Source organism: Salvelinus fontinalis, chromosome 34, assembly GCF_029448725.1.
Source record: "Salvelinus fontinalis isolate EN_2023a chromosome 34, ASM2944872v1, whole genome shotgun sequence".
NCBI lineage: Eukaryota > Metazoa > Chordata > Actinopteri > Salmoniformes > Salmonidae > Salvelinus > Salvelinus fontinalis.
The window spans coordinates 26005381-26022730 of record NC_074698.1 but is presented as its reverse complement, the minus strand read 5'-3'; the positions used below and the strand labels follow the sequence as shown (position 1 = coordinate 26022730).

At 42.4% G+C, this 17350-nt stretch overlaps 1 protein-coding gene across 2 annotated transcripts; it reads right to left on the bottom strand.

Annotated features, from left to right (window-relative positions):
• Window positions 1-27: 27 nt before the first annotated feature.
• On the bottom strand, window positions 28-16688 carry LOC129833618 (eukaryotic peptide chain release factor GTP-binding subunit ERF3A-like). 2 transcript variants are annotated; one of them, XM_055898315.1, is made up of 14 exons: window positions 16220-16688; window positions 14179-14226; window positions 6664-6915; window positions 6252-6285; window positions 6025-6102; window positions 5726-5906; window positions 5282-5436; window positions 4843-4983; window positions 4512-4605; window positions 4110-4190; window positions 3671-3844; window positions 3453-3542; window positions 3137-3305; window positions 28-869 (listed from the first exon to the last, which is right to left on the bottom strand). In XM_055898315.1, the coding sequence occupies exons 1-14, from the start codon at window positions 16410-16412 to the stop codon at window positions 817-819; spliced, it is 1743 nt and encodes a 580-aa protein (XP_055754290.1). In that variant the 5' UTR covers window positions 16413-16688; the 3' UTR covers window positions 28-816. The 2 variants fall into 2 exon arrangements, with proteins under 2 accessions (XP_055754290.1, XP_055754291.1); XM_055898316.1 differs by lacking the exon at window positions 14179-14226.
• Between the last annotated feature and the right edge of the window lie 662 nt (window positions 16689-17350).

Here is a 17350-nt window from a genome sequence, read left to right as displayed (position 1 = left end):
GAAACAGCCCAAATAAAGAACTAGCACTTCTCCAATTTTTATATTTTATTGTCATAGTAGTTTGCTTTAATAACATGTGAAGGTGCTCAAGCACACCGCCAGAACGCCATATAAGAGAAACCAAAAGTGGGTAAAAGCAATGGGAGACATGTACAACTAGGGTTGCAAAATCCATTAATATTCACAAAATTCCCAGGTTTTCCAGAAATCCTGGCTGGATGATTCCGGATTCCCTGCCTATTCCCCCCTGATTGTGAATTTTGGGAAGTTAGTGGATATTTGCAACCCTTTGTACAACCAAGATAATAACATTTTGGTTTCAACTTGTTAAATTCTCAAACGTCTTTTTTTGTAAATAATATATTTTTCTGTATTACAAGCAAATCCTGGTCCTCGTCTGGTTACAGATATAACTGCTGCCATTTTACATTTTCAATGATGGAAGAAAAAAATAATAAAAAAAACTGGAAGAGAAAACAATTGTGTTTTATGGTCATGAGTTGACCAGAGTAGGGGTGTGAGGGAATGGGGTTGGGGGCAGGGCCTAACCCAAAAATGGCATAGCTGAGCTCTCAATATGAGAAAGCTGACTCGTGTGTACTTGATCTCGTTTTTCATTTGCTTAAAAACAGGTTTCTTTTTCAGATAAGTTTTTTAAGCTGATCATCGACAGGTCAAGGGGAGGAGAGAAGAGAGGGCCGCGAGCAGAGTTGCCGTCACCGCCGCCTGTGTTCCCATCAATGACCCCTGACCCCACTCTTCACCCCCACCCCACCATGGTGCCAGACTGTGACCGGGGACTCCCATGCAACCGCTTCAGTCCCTCTCAGCAACGAGCTTCAGCACCTTACCAATGGCAATGGTCTTACCTGGGGAGAGGACACAAAGACGTAGGTTAACAGCAAAGCCCCTGTCTAATCATGTCCAAACGGGCTAGTTTTAAATTTAAATCAAAACGTCATAAGTGGAGCCCCTCAACTCTCCGACCCCCTCCTACAGACTTTCTCCTCTTTTGGGTCCCATCCCCTCTACCCCACTCCCCAACCAACAGTACTTTTTCACCACGAATGCAACTCAACCACAAACAGACTTTAATCTAGGGCTGGGCAATATGACCAAAATATTCTATCACAGTATAAAAAAAATGACGGTATGACTGTTTAGTTTTTGAATAATAAAATTTGTACATTTGCTTTATGAGTAGTGAGTGATCCTAGGGTGGCAACGCATACATTCTAAGTGATTTCAATGAATCTTTCCCCATTCTGATTGTTTTATACTGTTCAATTCAACCAAAACAAATGTTAGCCGTTATCATTTCTGCATCTCCTGCACTCAATTGCAGTGGTGGGAAAAATTACCCAATTGTCAAACTTGAGTAAAAGTAAAGATAAGTTAATAGAAAATTACTCAAAAGTGAAAATCACCCAGTAAAATACTAGAGTAAAAGTATTTGGTTTTAAATATACTTAAGTATAAAAAGTAAATGTAATTGCTAAAATGTACTTAAGTATCAAAAGTAAAAAATAATTTAAAATTCCTTATTTTAAGCAAATCAGACTGCACCATTTTCTTGCTTACGGATAGCCAGGGGCACACTCCAACAATCACCAATAATTTACAAACAAAGCATTTGTGTTTAGTGAGTCCTCCAGGTCAGAGGCAGTACATGACCAGGGATGTTCTCTTGACAAGTGTGTGAATTGGACCATTGTCCTGTCCTGCTAAGCATTCAAAATGTAACGAGTACTTTTACGTGCCAGGGAAAATGTATGGTGTAAAAAGTACATTATTTTCTTTAGGAATGTAGTGAAGTAAAATTGTCAACAAAAAAAACTTAAGTACAGATACAAAAAAAAAAACTTAAGTAGTACTTGAAAATATTTTTACACCACTGCTCAATTGAGAATTTCCATACTGCCATGTAGGGCTGCACGATATGGGAAAATAATCAAGGACTTATTTTGAACCAAATGTTGCAATTGTGACAACCTGCGAATTAAGAGTAAACCGGTTTGAATCATGGAAATATGACTATTCTAATTCTATAGTTAGAATATAATAGTGGGCACTTTGAATACAGGGTTTGAGATGACAACAAATTAAAATACCAGGGAGGAGTTATTGTGACAAGGAAGGAACTAAAGTGTTGATACGTGTTTCCTAGGGAACTCTATAATCTTTGGCTACATTGCATGTTTTCTCTTAACTGCTTCATGTATCAAACATATTCTTGTTTTGCATATTCCTCTTTGATTTAGAAGATACTGTTGCACAAACATGCTGATTTAGGTCTACATCATCACTGGTAGTATCAGGCTGTATTAGCTAGCTACGTTTGCTCTTACTCAGTACATTTATTAGCTAGCTAGCTATTAGCATTAGTGGCTAACAATTAGCATCTCACAAGATTTAGGGCAACTTGCTAAGAAAAGACAAACTAGCCGTTTGCTGAAGTAAGAAACACACTAATAGTGTCAGTATAGAACGCTAGTGGATTTATATTAAGAAGCAAAGTGAAAACAGCATTGTTGTCATCAACATTGTTACATGTGCTGCATTGACCATGCAGACTCAACACAAGTGTCTCCTGGTTGAGGAACATTAAATGCGCTCCTTGAGTGACGGGGGTCGTGGCTAGGTCTGTGTGGAAAGTGGCATGGAGAAAAAGAGCGGAGAGTGATGACTCAAGTAGCGAAGTAACCTAGAAAAATTGACATTACACATGGCGTATCACATTTAACAAACCAAACATTCAAATACCGGTATAGAAGGTAAAGTAAAACGCCAAACCGGTTGATCCCTGCATCAATACCGGTATATCAGAAAATACAGTATATCACCCTGCCCTACTTTAACCTTGGTTTCAGTTTGGACTACATTTAAACCATTGTTCCTTTCAGCATGGCCATTTAGGGACTACTAACATTTTACATATACACTTTCATCATTCAACAGACGCTCTTATCCAGAGCGACTTACATAAGTAATCAGGGTTAAGTGCCTTGCTCAAGGGCAAATCGCCATTTTTCAAGTAGTCAGCTTGGGAATTCGACCGAGAGACCTTTCCTTTACTGGCTCAATGCTAGGCTACCTGCCGCCAACTAACAGTCCCAGTGATGGCAGAGGCCCGTACCTTCATCCCGTAGGGTGAACCGTCCCATCTGGGGGAAGTCTTTGAAGGTTTCAAGGCAGATGGTTCCGGCGGTGCGCAGACGGGCAATGCACACCTGATCCTGTTTCACAAAGCGCGGTCGCGTCTTACTTTTCTCTCCCGACTTCTTGTCTACCAGACAGATTAAGGCCTAGATATGGAGCGGAACCATCACAATAACTATACTGGCATGTCTTTAAAACACTATTTGTCAGGTGCAGATCAAAGGGAATACATTGCAGATTCAAAATGAAGATTGTTCCTTCTGTAGGTTATGGCATTATGACAGTATCTTTACCGTAATTTGCACTTCTTCGATGCAGGTGTGGATGTGGAGGACAGCATTGTAACCAGGGCAGATAATGGACTTGTGTTCAATGATGACAATCTGTGAGAACACACAACACTGAGTAAAAACAAACACCAATAAATCCAATATGTTTGCCATTAGGGCGACATTCAGACAGGACTACGGTCCAACTCCAACCGCCTTAGTATCTGTGGTGACTGGCATACCTGGGCGTCAAAGGTGCGTCCAGAATGGCAGAGGTTCTCAGCGTTACAGAGGATGAAGCCTGGCAGGATCTCCTCCTCCTCGATGCCCTTCAGTCTCAGCTTCAGGTTCTCTCCAGGAGAAGCATCGTCTGTCTCCACATCATCACTCAGCAGGCTCAACACCTCCACTGTGTGCTACAGGGAGGGATGGAAGGGATACGCAGCCATTAACACACTTTCATAATAAGAGATGGAGCGAACACCTTTATGGTAAAAAACAACAACAGAGGGAGATACCGTGTGGCACAGAGTGAAATGGAAAACAGGAGAAAAAAAAAGACCTATGACTAAACAACTCTGGCTTAAGATACTTGCCACCACATTAGCTAGGATTAGCTATAGCTCTAATGCTCTGATGGGCGTTGGATGTTCCATGGCAGGCTGCTGGAGAATGTCTTACCCTGTTTGGCATCATGACAAGCTGCTGTGCTTTACTGATGGACCCTGACTCCAGTTTCCCCAGGATGACAGTACCCATGTCCTATAGGGTGGGGAACAACAGGAGAAAGAGGACAGATTAAGTAACCCAAGTCAGAAAAAGGTCTTCTCCAGTTGTGTGAGGCTTAAAAACTAGTGTGGTTTAATAGGCTTTTTATTACCAGGAAATAGGATGTTACATGTACAGTGTAGCTGCTGATGTGGGCCGTACGAATGACATGGCTCACTACAGTTGTTGACCATCAAAATACTGTCATGTAAAGGACAACCATACCTAAATAAACACTTAAATATAATGAGTTGGTTGCCATATTTATGGCAATAGAATAAAAATATGAAGGTTTCATAATGTGGTCGTCTTCACCTTGTATTTGTCTACGATGGGTAATCTGACTGGTCCGTCGCTCACTCTGTTTAAGTTTGGCAAACTGTCCAGATGTGGAATGAATGGTAACCCCCTGGAAGACAGACAGAGAGGAGATAAACAGGTCAGGACAGTAGCGGCAGGAGAATATTCAATCCTTTCACACTGGAACGTTATAGTACCTTTGGTGTGGCTTCGTTAACAGAGAAGGAAGAAGCGTTTCTTACTGGACAAGAACAGATAGTACCTCTCCATTTTGGACTGTTTTCTTCCGTTTCGTACCCAGTGAACACAGCCCAGGAACAGCAGTGTAAAAGCTGGTGATACTCACGTATACCAAGTGCACGACTCAACAGGCTCCTTGAGGTTGGCTCCTGTGAGGCCGGAGCAGGGCATGAAGTGAATGTCTTTCTTGGGGTTGAAGCCAACCTTCTTCAAAAATGGCACTAGTTTTTCCTTGCATTCTTCGTACCTGAGGTTTCAGGTTAAACAAAAAATAAATTGTGGGTTGAGCTGGATTTCAGATGCATGAGAATAAATGTTAAACTCTCAAGCAAATCCTGAAATTATGTCAATGTATGCATGATTTCCGTTAAGGTTCTACAAAGACCCTACATCAACAATGGATTCCACCCTAGGCTTTGACCATCCCTATATCATCTTGTCTGTAATGGGTGTTATCATGTTTATGGAAACTGGAGCAAGCACTCATGACTACCAGTTCCCTGTAGCCTGGTGTGATTTCTGTGCTCTAAGTGGTAACTGCGCACCTCTCGAGGCTCCAGTTCACTGTAGGGTCGTCCATTTTGTTGACGAGGATGATCAGATGCTTCACCCCCGCCGTTTTGGCCAACATGGCGTGCTCCCGTGTCTGTCCACCCTTCTCAAAGCCCGTCTCAAACTCTCCCTTCCTGGCTGAGATCACCTAGGCAGGAGAAATACACATTGAAAATCATTCAAGGAACCATGACATTGCTGTGTAGATTTCAAAACAATGTATTTACGATCAAGTAAACAAATATTTATCATGGTTCCTTCTTCATTTCAAATCGTTATTTTTATCATCTTTATATTTACCATTTCAAGAGATATTTGTCTCTCAACTGGATATTTTGGTATTTGCAGCCACAAGTTATTTCAGCCCCCCCCACACACACACACACACACACACACACACACACACCTTGAAAAACAGCATGACACTATGGACTCACCAGCACAGCCAGGTCAGCTTGCGATGCTCCTCCGATCATATTGGGCACAAAGCTTTTGTGGCCTGGCGCATCCAGGATGGTAAAGTGCTTTTTCTCAGTTTCAAAGTACGCTCTGCCCACCTCTACAGTCTTCCCCTTGTCTCGCTCCTCCTGGTTAGTGTCCAGAGCCCAGGAGAGGTACCTGGCAAAAAGAGGAAGGGGGGGGGGGGGTTAAACCCTTGTTATACTGACAGGCTTTAGTCATGCCATTTCATATACTTTTTGCAGTAGACCCTGGTAAAAAGCAGAGTGTAACTCACCAGGTTTCCCTGTTCTTCTCCTTGGCTTCTCTTTCATACTTCTCCAGAGTTCTCTTCTCCACCATGCCTGTTAAATACCTACCAGTGAGGAAGGGGATAACCAGAGGGAGTGATGAAGAAAGAGGGGGAAGGAGCAAAGAGTGGAGGGGTGGTGAGAAATGCAACAGGTGTTAAAAGCCCCATTGGACTGAATGAATCATAACCACAACAGAAAGAGAGATACTCACATGATTTGACCTCCGATGGTAGACTTGCCAGCATCTAGGGAGAGATGAGACAGCAGGGAGTGGTGAGAGCAGATAAAAATGGCCTGTGCTGTCTAGCCTTGTAACAGGGCCGATTAAATGAAAAATAAATACAAAACATTTTCCACTGTTTCCTATTAAGGCAAAAGCATCGTTTCCCCTAGATTTGCTTCTTTGACAGACCCCCCACTCAGCACTGCAGGTGTGACAGTGACAACAATACACCATGGATGTTATATAGGGCTGCCAATAAACATGTTTTATTGGATCAAATGAAACCCCAAGAAATAACAGAGCAACGGCGAGATGACCCACACACCTAAGTGATAGTAGGTGAAACCACTGCAATAGCCATGAAAAAGAGGAAGAAAGAAGCAGATGTGCCCCCACTCACCAACATGACCGATGAACACCACGTTCACATGTTCCTTCTTGGGCGCGTCTGGTGGGAGGGCGACCACTTTAGGCATGATTGGCAAGTCTTCTTCCTCCTCCTCTAGGACTTCCTCCTCCAGAATCTCCTCAACAACTATTGGTCCCCCGTCGCCACCAGGCCCTCCTCCTGGTTCTTCCTCATTGGGCTCCACCCCTTTCAGGTCCCATGTCTCCTCTGTGGTCATTTCAGAGTCGCCGTTCTCCACCGGGGCTGACCAGGGACAAACCGAACAGAGCATTAGTGGTGTGGAATAAGTAATCATGATTTAAGTTTGAAAATAGATTCCTCTGGTCTCAGGTCTGATGTGAAAAAGCCTACCACCGTAGCTAAGAATTTGGTCAATTAAGTTTCTCTACAAATGTTTTAGTTTAGATAGATAAAATACATGTAATTAGTTTGCCATAAGATGTAATATTCAAAGGGGAAAACCTAACAACTAGGGCTACACTACAGGCTGGCAATAATGCAGAGTACTCATACAGTACAGTTAGAGCATATTAATTAGACATGAGGGTATTGTTCTACGAAGCTTGTCAATGGTTACTACAGCTAAACTTCTGGCATCAGTTTTGACAAGATTTTACAGCTAAAGCTACAGAATGCAAAATCTACAGAACATTAGAGCTTAAGGTCAGAGTTCGTTCCAATAACATTGATACAAGTTCCCTTCTTTTGATTTCTAGAAAAAGCCGTTGAACACCTGAAATAGTGTAACCATTCAGCACCCTATAGGCTTTAAAGACCGTAGTAGTGAAGACAGACCATGCTGACACTCGGAGAGCATGGCTCATCATTCCAACTATGAGACAGTGAAATCCGTAGTGTTTAATCCTGGTCCTGAGGACCCAAAGCGGTGCACATTTATTTAACTTAGTACACACCTGATTCCACCAAAGCGGTGCACATTTATTTAACTTAGTACACACCTGATTCCACTTAATCAAAGGTTAAATTAGTTGATTAGCAGAATCAGGTATGTAATGCTAAGGGAAAAACTAAGATGTCTACCCCTTTGGTTGCCCAGGACCAGGAAACACTTGTAGTAGAATATGGGTTAGAGGTCAGCGAGTGCTCCAAGGCCGCCTGGGCCCGGACCTGTTTGGCTGGACTTCAAGCCTTTCTTCCATCCTGCACATTCATAACTTTTAGCCTAATGTCAATTATGTAAGACCTCAACAGTAAGAAGGCTGAAGTCATTTTGCCAGTCACAGAAAAAGTCAGACTAATGGAATGGAGTGGCTAGGGATCATTCTGGACCCCTCTTCCCAACAGCGAAAGGTTCCAAAGCTTCTGCACATGTGTCGGATTCTCTACTTTACCCACAGTCTCTGCTCTACTCAGACGAATGGTGCTCAATCAATAAAGTTAGATCAAAGCTGAATCAATGTCTGCTAGATCACATAAAGATAGTCTTCAACATAATAACATGTATAATGTTACTAGTTACTCTTGTCCAAAACTCAAAATAAGTGCTTTGATTTAAACTAAACACACAGGTAGGCTATGCTACAGCTTCTTAACACCATCTGCTCTAAACTTCACTCACTTGCTCGGTTACCATCCAATTGACCACAGGTTCACGCTAACATTCTCAAATCTGTATAAAAACCAACATGCGCATTTCCCCACCAGAGATGTGTTTCCATCAAAGGTACCCGTTGCAGATATAAGGCTGTGCGTGATGAGTGCACATAAAAATACCCTTTGCGGTTCAAGTTAAATGGGTTTCCTTCACATTTTCAACTGATGGGTTTCTCAACACAAAAATGTGCGTTATATAGCGTGTGCCAACTCTGGAATTGGCACGCGCGCTCTAGCCAACAGCGCTATCTGCATGATTTTGACTAAAGAGCACATATAGCCTACCTGATATTATTATTTTTTAGACAAAAAAGCAAGATCATTTTAAATTTGTCAAAACGGCATCCAAGCATCGATCATCATGTCACCAGAATAAGACCCTCAATGTTTATAGGAAAGGAGCATCAAGCTCACCACCCTGTGAAGTTCCTAATTTATTTCATCTGTAGCCAAATAGGCCTAAACCGCATGCTTCACAACGAGTCGTAGTGGGAGGACCAAACAGGTCATCGACTGACTCAAAGTTTGATGGTTATTATATCAATATTTGCACACAAGTGTTTCCACAGACATTTCATATAATTCAATTAACTTCTAACTAGGGGGCGCAATTTTAACTTTTGGCAAAAAATGCGTAACCATTTTAAACTGCCCATTTCTCAGCCCCCGAAACTAGAATATGTATATAATAGTCAGATTAGGATAGAAAACAGTTTCCAAAACTGTAAGAATTTTGTCTGTGAGTTAAACAGAACTAATATTGCAGGCGAAAACCTGAGAAAATTCCAAACAGGAATTCGGGTGATTTTTGCGCAATTGTGAAAGGTAGCCATTGTTTCTCTCGCTCCTAGTGAAAAGCCAACTGTCCCGGTTGATTTATTATCGAATAGATGTGAAAAACACAATGAAGTTGGATCAAAAACAACGTTTGACATGTTTATGTGGACATTATGGATATAATTTGGATTTTTTTCCGGGATGGTCGCGAACGCTTTTCCCGGTGGATTCCTCGTCATGACGCATCAAACAAACGGAGGTATTTGGATATAAAACATATCTTTATGGAACAAAAGGAACATTTGCTGTCTACCTGGGAGTCTCATGAGTGAAACCAACCGAAGATCAAAGGTAAACGATTAATTTGATTGCTTTGCTGGTTTTTGTTACCGAGTTACCTGGCGCTAGCTGTTCGTATTGTTTTGTAGAGCGATCGATACATTTACACAAATGCAAGTATTGCTTTCGCTGTAAAGCATAATTTCAAAATCTGAGACGACAGATGGATTAACAAAAGGCTAAGCTGTGTTTTGCAATATTGCACTTGTGATTTCATGAAATTATATTTTATGATTTACCTCTGGCGCTAGGCTACGCTATGCTAGTCAGGGTTTTTGAAGACAAAAATCCCAGATCCGGGATGGAGAGTGCAGAAAGGTTTTAAACCAAAAAAAAGATCCCACATTGTCTAGCGTTGTCGACATTTTGAAAGTTCCAATTTTTTTACTCCCATCAGGCCTGTCACTACATTTTTTATCCGACGTACTTTACTAGCATAAAAAGAATGGATGGAAACCTGGTTACTGTTCATCATTTTAGACAACTGCAGGCTACTTCCAAACTGTAGAACTCAAGATCTAAATGAAAATCCCCATGAAACTGTTTGAGATCAAATGGTTGGTATATGCAGACGTTTCATCGGTAAAACTTGAATTATACTTCACCATGAGGTTGAGTGCACAATTTGGGGTAAAGTGGAAGATGGAATAGGCAGAGGCTACAAATACAGAGTTTCCAGCCCCGCCGCTAACTTCTCAAAACGAATGAGACGAATCATGTTCTGCGCATGTTATTTCACACACACGCACGTTCAAGTCTCTCTTTACTTAATTCAATGGGCTTTATTGGCATGGGAAACATATGTTAACATTGCTAAAGTAAGTGAAGTGGATAATATACAAAAGTGAAATAAACTATGCTTCACTCACACTTTACTGAACCCTCAACCAATTTGATTGACATGTAGCCCATCTATCTGCCTCAGTTCTGGAAAGCTGATTGAAACGAACATTCCAAAAATGCACTGCTCAAAAAAATAAAGGGAACACTTAAACAACACAATGTAACTCCAAGTCAATCACACTTCTGTGAAATCAAACTGTCCACTTAGGAAGCAACACTGATTGACAATAAATTTCACATGCTGTTGTGCAAATGGAATAGACAACAGGTGGAAATTATAGGCAATTAGCAAGACACCCCCAATAAAGGAGTGGTTCTGCAGGTGGTGACCACAGACCACTTCTCAGTTCCTATGCTTCCTGTCTGATGTTTTGGTCACTTTTGAATGCTGGCGGTGCTTTCACTCTAGTGGTAGCATGAGACGGAGTCTACAACCCACACAAGTGGCTCAGGTAGTGCAGCTCATCCAGGATGGCACATCAATGCGAGCTGTGGCAAGAAGGTTTGCTGTGTCTGACAGCGTAGTGTCCAGAGCATGGAGGCGCTACCAGGAGACAGGCCGGTACATCAGGAGACGTGGAGGAGGCCGTAGGAGGGCAACAACCCAGCAGCAGGACCGCTACCCCCGCCTTTGTGCAAGGAGGAGCACTGCCAGAGCCCTGCAAAATGGCCTCCAGCAGGCCACAAATGTGCATGTGTCTGCTCAAACGGTCAGAAACAGACTCCATGAGGGTGGTATGAGGGCCCGACGTCCACAGGTGGGGGTTGTGCTTACAGCCCAACACCGTGCAGGACATTTGGCATTTGCCAGAGAACACCAAGATTGGCAAATTCACCACTGGCACCCTGTGCTCTTCACAGATGAAAGCAGGTTCACACTGAGCACATGTGACAGACGTGACAGTCTGGAGACGCCGTGGAGAACGTTCTGCTGCCTGCAACATCCTCCAGCATGACCGGTTTGGCGGTGGGTCAGAGATGGTGTGGGGTGGCATTTCTTTGGGGGGGGGGCCGCACAGCCCTCCATGTGCTCGCCAGAGGCAGCCTGACTGCCATTAGGTACCGAGATGAGATCCTCAGACCCCTTGTGAGACCATATGCTGGTGCGGTTGGCCCTGGGTTCCCCCTAATGCAAGACCTCATGTGGCTGGAGTGTGTCAGCAGTTCCTGCAAGAGGAAGGCATTGATGCTATGGACTGGCCTGCCCGTTCCCCAGACCTGAATCCAATTGAGCACATCTGGGACATCATGTCTCGCTCCATCCACTAACGCCACGTTGCACCACAGACTGTCCAGGAGTTGGCGGATGCTTTAGTCCAGGTCTGGGAGGAGATCCCTCAGGAGACCATCCGCCACCTCATCAGGAGCATGCCCAGGCGTTGTAGGGAGGTCATACAGGCACGTGGAGGCCACACACACCACTGAGCCTCATTTTGACTTGTTTTAAGGACATTACATTACAGTTGGATCAGCCTGTAGTGTGGTTTTCCACTTTAATTTTGAGTGTGACTCCAAATCCAGACCTCCATGGGTTGATAAATTTGATTTCCATTGATCATTTTTGTGAGATTGTTGTCAGCACATTCAACTATGTAAAGAAAAAAGTATTTAATAAGAATATTTCATTCATTCAGATCTAGGATGTGTTATATTAGTGTTCCTTTTATTTTTTTGAGCAGTGTATATATATGAAGGCTCTGTCTGTTGTAACAGATATTGCTATAGCACAAGCAAGATGTAGTCTGCACTTTGCATTGGCGCAAAAACAATCAGCGTTTGTGATGAAATCTTTCGATTTATGCAGACATATTTACTGATAAAGAACACTGCCTCCCAATAGCCAACGTTTGCATATTAAAATCGCTGTTGACAAGGGTTGTAACGGTTCACCAAACCCAGTTAGGTAGGTGGGTATGGCAGTTTTGGGGTCATGGTTCGGTAAAGCGGAAAATTAAATGCCAACAGTTACCAATTCCATATATGATCATGAGTCATAATACCAGATGAGAGCACAATAAGGAATAAAAACACTTTGAATTTTCTTCAATGAAAACACACGACTACCCATCAACAACAATAAAATAAAAGTGCAATGTGTGTAAAATCAATATGTAAACATGACTCAGACATTGTGTAGGCAGGCCTATGCTATAATGTTTTCTTACAAAGAAAAATATGCGCACGTGTGACTCGAGTGAGGCGCGTCTGTAGCACAGTAGTTCTCATTTCCCACTCCAGGGTAAAGTGATGGGCTGTCACAGTGAAGTAGCTCTGTAGCCCTGGTGGTCCAGCCATCTGTAGTAAGTGCAACACAGGGTGCATTGGTCAATTAATTGACAATTTCCTCTTTAGCTTGCTTACATAGAGGGGGGACTAACTTCTTTTTGCTGAAACAGGTGCGAGAGGGCAAAGTTCATAACGTGGCTTGAGCACTTTCACGAGGTGATGAAACCCCCTATTCTTCTCAACAAATGAGAATGGGCGCAAATATCTGCAGCTATAAAACATAGCTATCGCTCTTGTAATTTCCGTGGCAGAATCAGCTGGAAAGGGTTGTTTGAATGCAGAGGGGAGACAGTTATTGTTTTGCATTTCCATCTTGCGCCACTGGGGTGAAGTTGACTTAAATGTGTCATGTTTGAGGCATTGGCAGTTGTATAGGCATTTTTGTTGATCAGTGGCAACATACTCTGTTCATTGCCGCTGTAATCTACTGGGAAGCAAAAAAGTTTCCAAACTGGAGATTTAAACAACGGAGAATCGTCCTGGTTTTTCAAACACACCACTCACAAATGTACAGAACTAGTTCCCGGCTGCGCCTCACAAAAAAACAGATTGAAATGTGCCAAATAAGATTTGAGTTGATATTACAATGTGCGCATAAGCTCTAGTTGTTAACGGGATAGCCCAAAATGTTTTTCCCAACTTTGACTTACTTGAGGCATACAACGCAGCGCAGGCCTAGCATTTTGATTTGAATATTTATGTATTCTTCAGGTTCACAGTGCGGAATGAACCAAGGTCCCTGTACCAAACGGCTCAGTACGATTGACTGCCTGTCTGAGTCTTGCTTTGTTGATAGGCTGTGTACATACAGCTTGCCTAACAACCCCCCCCATGAAAAATAAATTGCCTGTTGTGTCGTGGTTATGTTCGCTTTGATTACTGTTACAACAGACAGAGAACAGCGTTTCTTCGAACAAGTGGCAGCGGAGTCACGGAGTGAGCAAGCACTGAGCAGTAGCTCAAAGGACTCGGAGGGGAAAGCACGCAGCGGATCCTGCACATGCGCAGAAATCTCTCTTTAGTCCAAAACTTCCCTTTCGCAGAAAATTAGGAACTGCAGCCACTCTCAATGGAATAAGGCACTAAGTTGCCACACCAGACATCAAGTTTGGTCTTTGTCTGCACCAAAGCGAGTCAGCATCAATCTGTTTATTATGACACAGTACAGCACCCTCACAGAATTCACTGGCATTACAACACACCTTAATTTGTACTTATAATAGAGAGGGTGGGTTCTTGTCTAAATATAATGTAACAAGACATTAGCTCGTCAATTGGCGGTCATCTACACATAATTAGACTAGAAGGGACACACAGCGGTCAAAAATAGCTGACAGAGAATGCTTCCATGGCAACAATGAATGTGCACACAACATGTGCTCTAGAAGCTGTACTAGATACATGTCAGAACTTTGACTGCTAATTGAGAAGACTGAGGCCCACAAACATCAATTAGTGATTCATACCAGTGACAGTTGCTTTGGTGAACGTTGTAAATCCAGTCAACAGTGGGTTGACTGGATTTACGGAGGACTTTGTTAGAGGCCAGAGGCTGGGCCCATAGATTGTGTGGCTAGCTAAGCTATTCATGGATAATGCTGAACAGAGCAAAATGATCACAGGTGTAAAACACACACGTATACATACCTGCAGTTTCTGCGACCTCCATGGTGGCAACAACTGGTTCAACGTCCGCTAAAAAAGAAGAAGAGGTAGAGCGTATTCACATTAATGCTTCTTTCATCAGACATTTTTCATCAAATAAAATGTAAGGTGGGATTGGTGTGAAATCTACCGACCAGCGCTCTTCCAGTCTACCACAATGGTCACAACTAATACAGTTCTTATGAAGCCAACAAACTGCAACACCAGTTCCCCCAGTTAACTGGTTCGCAATATGTACTATAGACAGGTTGGTTGTTTAGCAACAACCAAAGCCTGCACAACTATGGGGCAAAACATACGGTTGGCTTAGATTGTTGACAACATGTAAACTATATTTCTTCAACTTTCGTCAATTTTTTTTTGCAAAATCAGCACCTGTGATCTCAAATACTTTGTTACAGTTCTTGGTTAGCTAGCAAATTTCAGTTAATATGGAATCAGTTAAAACACCTAAACACAAGACATGGTCTCAAGAACAAGATGAAACTGGATGACAGTAGTCACGATTCCCCACATGGCAGTTTCTTGTCATTGTTGGTAGCCATCTGGCCATCCAGAATCACAACATCCGACTTCTGCCCCATTGAAGCGTCAACCACTTGTGACATTGTCAGCTAACCCATCTATATGCAACAACCCACCAACAGCTTGATGTTTACTATACTTTTACTGGGCTGCCATTTTCCTCAAGAGCGGTTGAATATCTTTAGTATAAACACACATTGGTGACGTCCATCAACAGCAGAAAGCCTGTACAGGCGTGTTCGGCAGGTTAACAGGTAAGCTGAGGTTAAAGGATAAGAAAATGGCCGTAGGTCAAAAATATCAGACTGGGAAAATAGCTAGATTTGAATCCTCTCATGACTTACAAGTTAGTATTGCCTAATAGAGAATGCATAACCACCACAACCTAAGAGCTTTTCTAGAAAGGATGGTAATTTATGTTTCAAGACGAAGCACCTTACATATTCCCCTCCATATTGGATTTGGCAAAAGACAGAACTGACCAAAACATGCCACAGCTCATTTTCATTACATCAAAACGTAAAAGAGAAACATCTATGAATGGCTCTGACTAGTTATTTCTGCTTTCTTGGTCTGCTCAAATGGGACACTTTGTTCACAAGTTTGTCTTCCACTTATGGACCGTATGTAAAGCAAGATCGTCCACGTCACACCAATAATGTCAACACTAGTTACCAGTTCCTAAAGTTGTCATGTCTTGCCATTTATAAGGGGCAAGGTTGTACCCTTTCAAATAATTACTAGTTATCTATCTACAGTAGCTAGTTGGGTACATAGCTTGAAATCCTAACTTACATTGTGGGAAGGGTATAGACAAAAAAAAAAAAGCACAATTGGCCAAGAACGTCTTAGCTAGCCATTTTTGACTACATTGCCCACGTACACAGTAAAAAAAAGTGGGACCGTTTGTCTTACGAACGTTAGGTACACAATTGTCACATGACTGACATAGGATAGGCTAACTAACGCAAAACTCAGTTATGCCAGTAACTAACTAAGATTTGGCAAAATGATAACGTTTGCTACTTTACCTAGTTAACTAAAACCTCGAATGTCCAAAACCTCACATATGGTTAATATTAGCTAACGTATGTAACTATAGACACTGTTGGCGACAGTTGGCTAAAAGCAAGCTAAGTTAGCTAACCGGCAACTAGCTAGTAAATAGTGGTTAGAAACATAACGTTACTATAGTTAACTAAACCCTAACGAAAATATTAGTTACAAACAAGCCATTAACAATCCATCAACTACCGAATACAGCTAACGTTACAGCGAACTAACAAACTAACGTTCAGTTGCTAACTAACTAGCCTAACTAAATAACGTTAATTTGGTAACTAATGCTCGCCTTCAACGTTAACTAGCTACTTTACGCGGTCTCTAAAGTGTAGACACATGTGTGTTGTGGAGCTTGTTAGCTAGCAAACTAAGTTAACTTGCAAACAAGCTAGCTAACCATCTAGCCAAACGCAAACGTTTGCGACCACGAACTTACCACCGGAATCAGGATCTTCCGAGGGGCCTTTCTGAAAGAAGGACGGGACAAATTCGACGGCATTTATGTTGGGGACAAACGGTTTGGCATTCACGTTGAGGGCGGCGAATTCAGAATCGAGTTTCCCGTCAACCGGGGCCTCAACATCATCCTCTTGTTCCCATGAATCAGGGGCAGTGTCTCTCGGGTCCATCGTGGGTCTTTGCTAGATGTTCACTACTGTGGATAAATACTTGCGTTACGCAGTTGCTGAACTGGCTAGTGTCCGCCCCTATTATTAACCCGTTGTTGAGATCACCCGATAAAATTGATCAAACTTCCCCTCTCTAATGTCTATGTGTTCGATTTACTTGCAATAAAATAGCCGGCTTCTCTCGGTAAAGGGATACGCGAAAGCAAGATTCGACTCAGCACTCCCAGCAAGTCCTCGTGTGCTGCTGACTCTCCCCAACCGATGGGAGCGACAACCAGTTGCATACTGGGAGATGTTGTGCATTGCAGGTGTCGCCGTTATTCGGTAGAACGTTATGGAGGAAGCGAGAAAACTACATTTCCATACACACGGAAAGCACACGTTTTACGTCAACGTTGCTGACCCATCTTGCAGGTTCAACATTTTTTAGTTCCGATTCGGCAAACGTTGCACGAGACGCTCAAAGGCCAGTCTGAACACTGAAAATAATTATTTACAGAACACACGTATCCCGTTTAAACGTCAATTTCATTACCTCAAATTAATATCTCGCACAAAAATCCAGGAAGTGCATCTGAAACAAACTATCATTGGATATTTTGTATAGGCCTGTCTGAGTTGAGTTCTTTCCACAGTGTAGGCCTTCTCTATTGACAGACAGTGGGTATCTAATGGCATTGCAGTCCATTTCACATAAGTAAACATATGCAAGTTTAGTTCATTTTCATTCCCATTGAAATAAACGCAACAATTAACATGTTTACTGAGTTACTGTTCATAGATGGAAATCAGACACTGTCTAGCAAAATGTCCAGCAGCACAAAACAGTGCATCAACAAAGGCAGGGCTTAATAACATTGAGGAAAAAGTTTGAGCATTGCAGTGTGTATTTGGGTTCTTTGATTCCATTGGTTATTTCTGACGGGGAGAAACACATC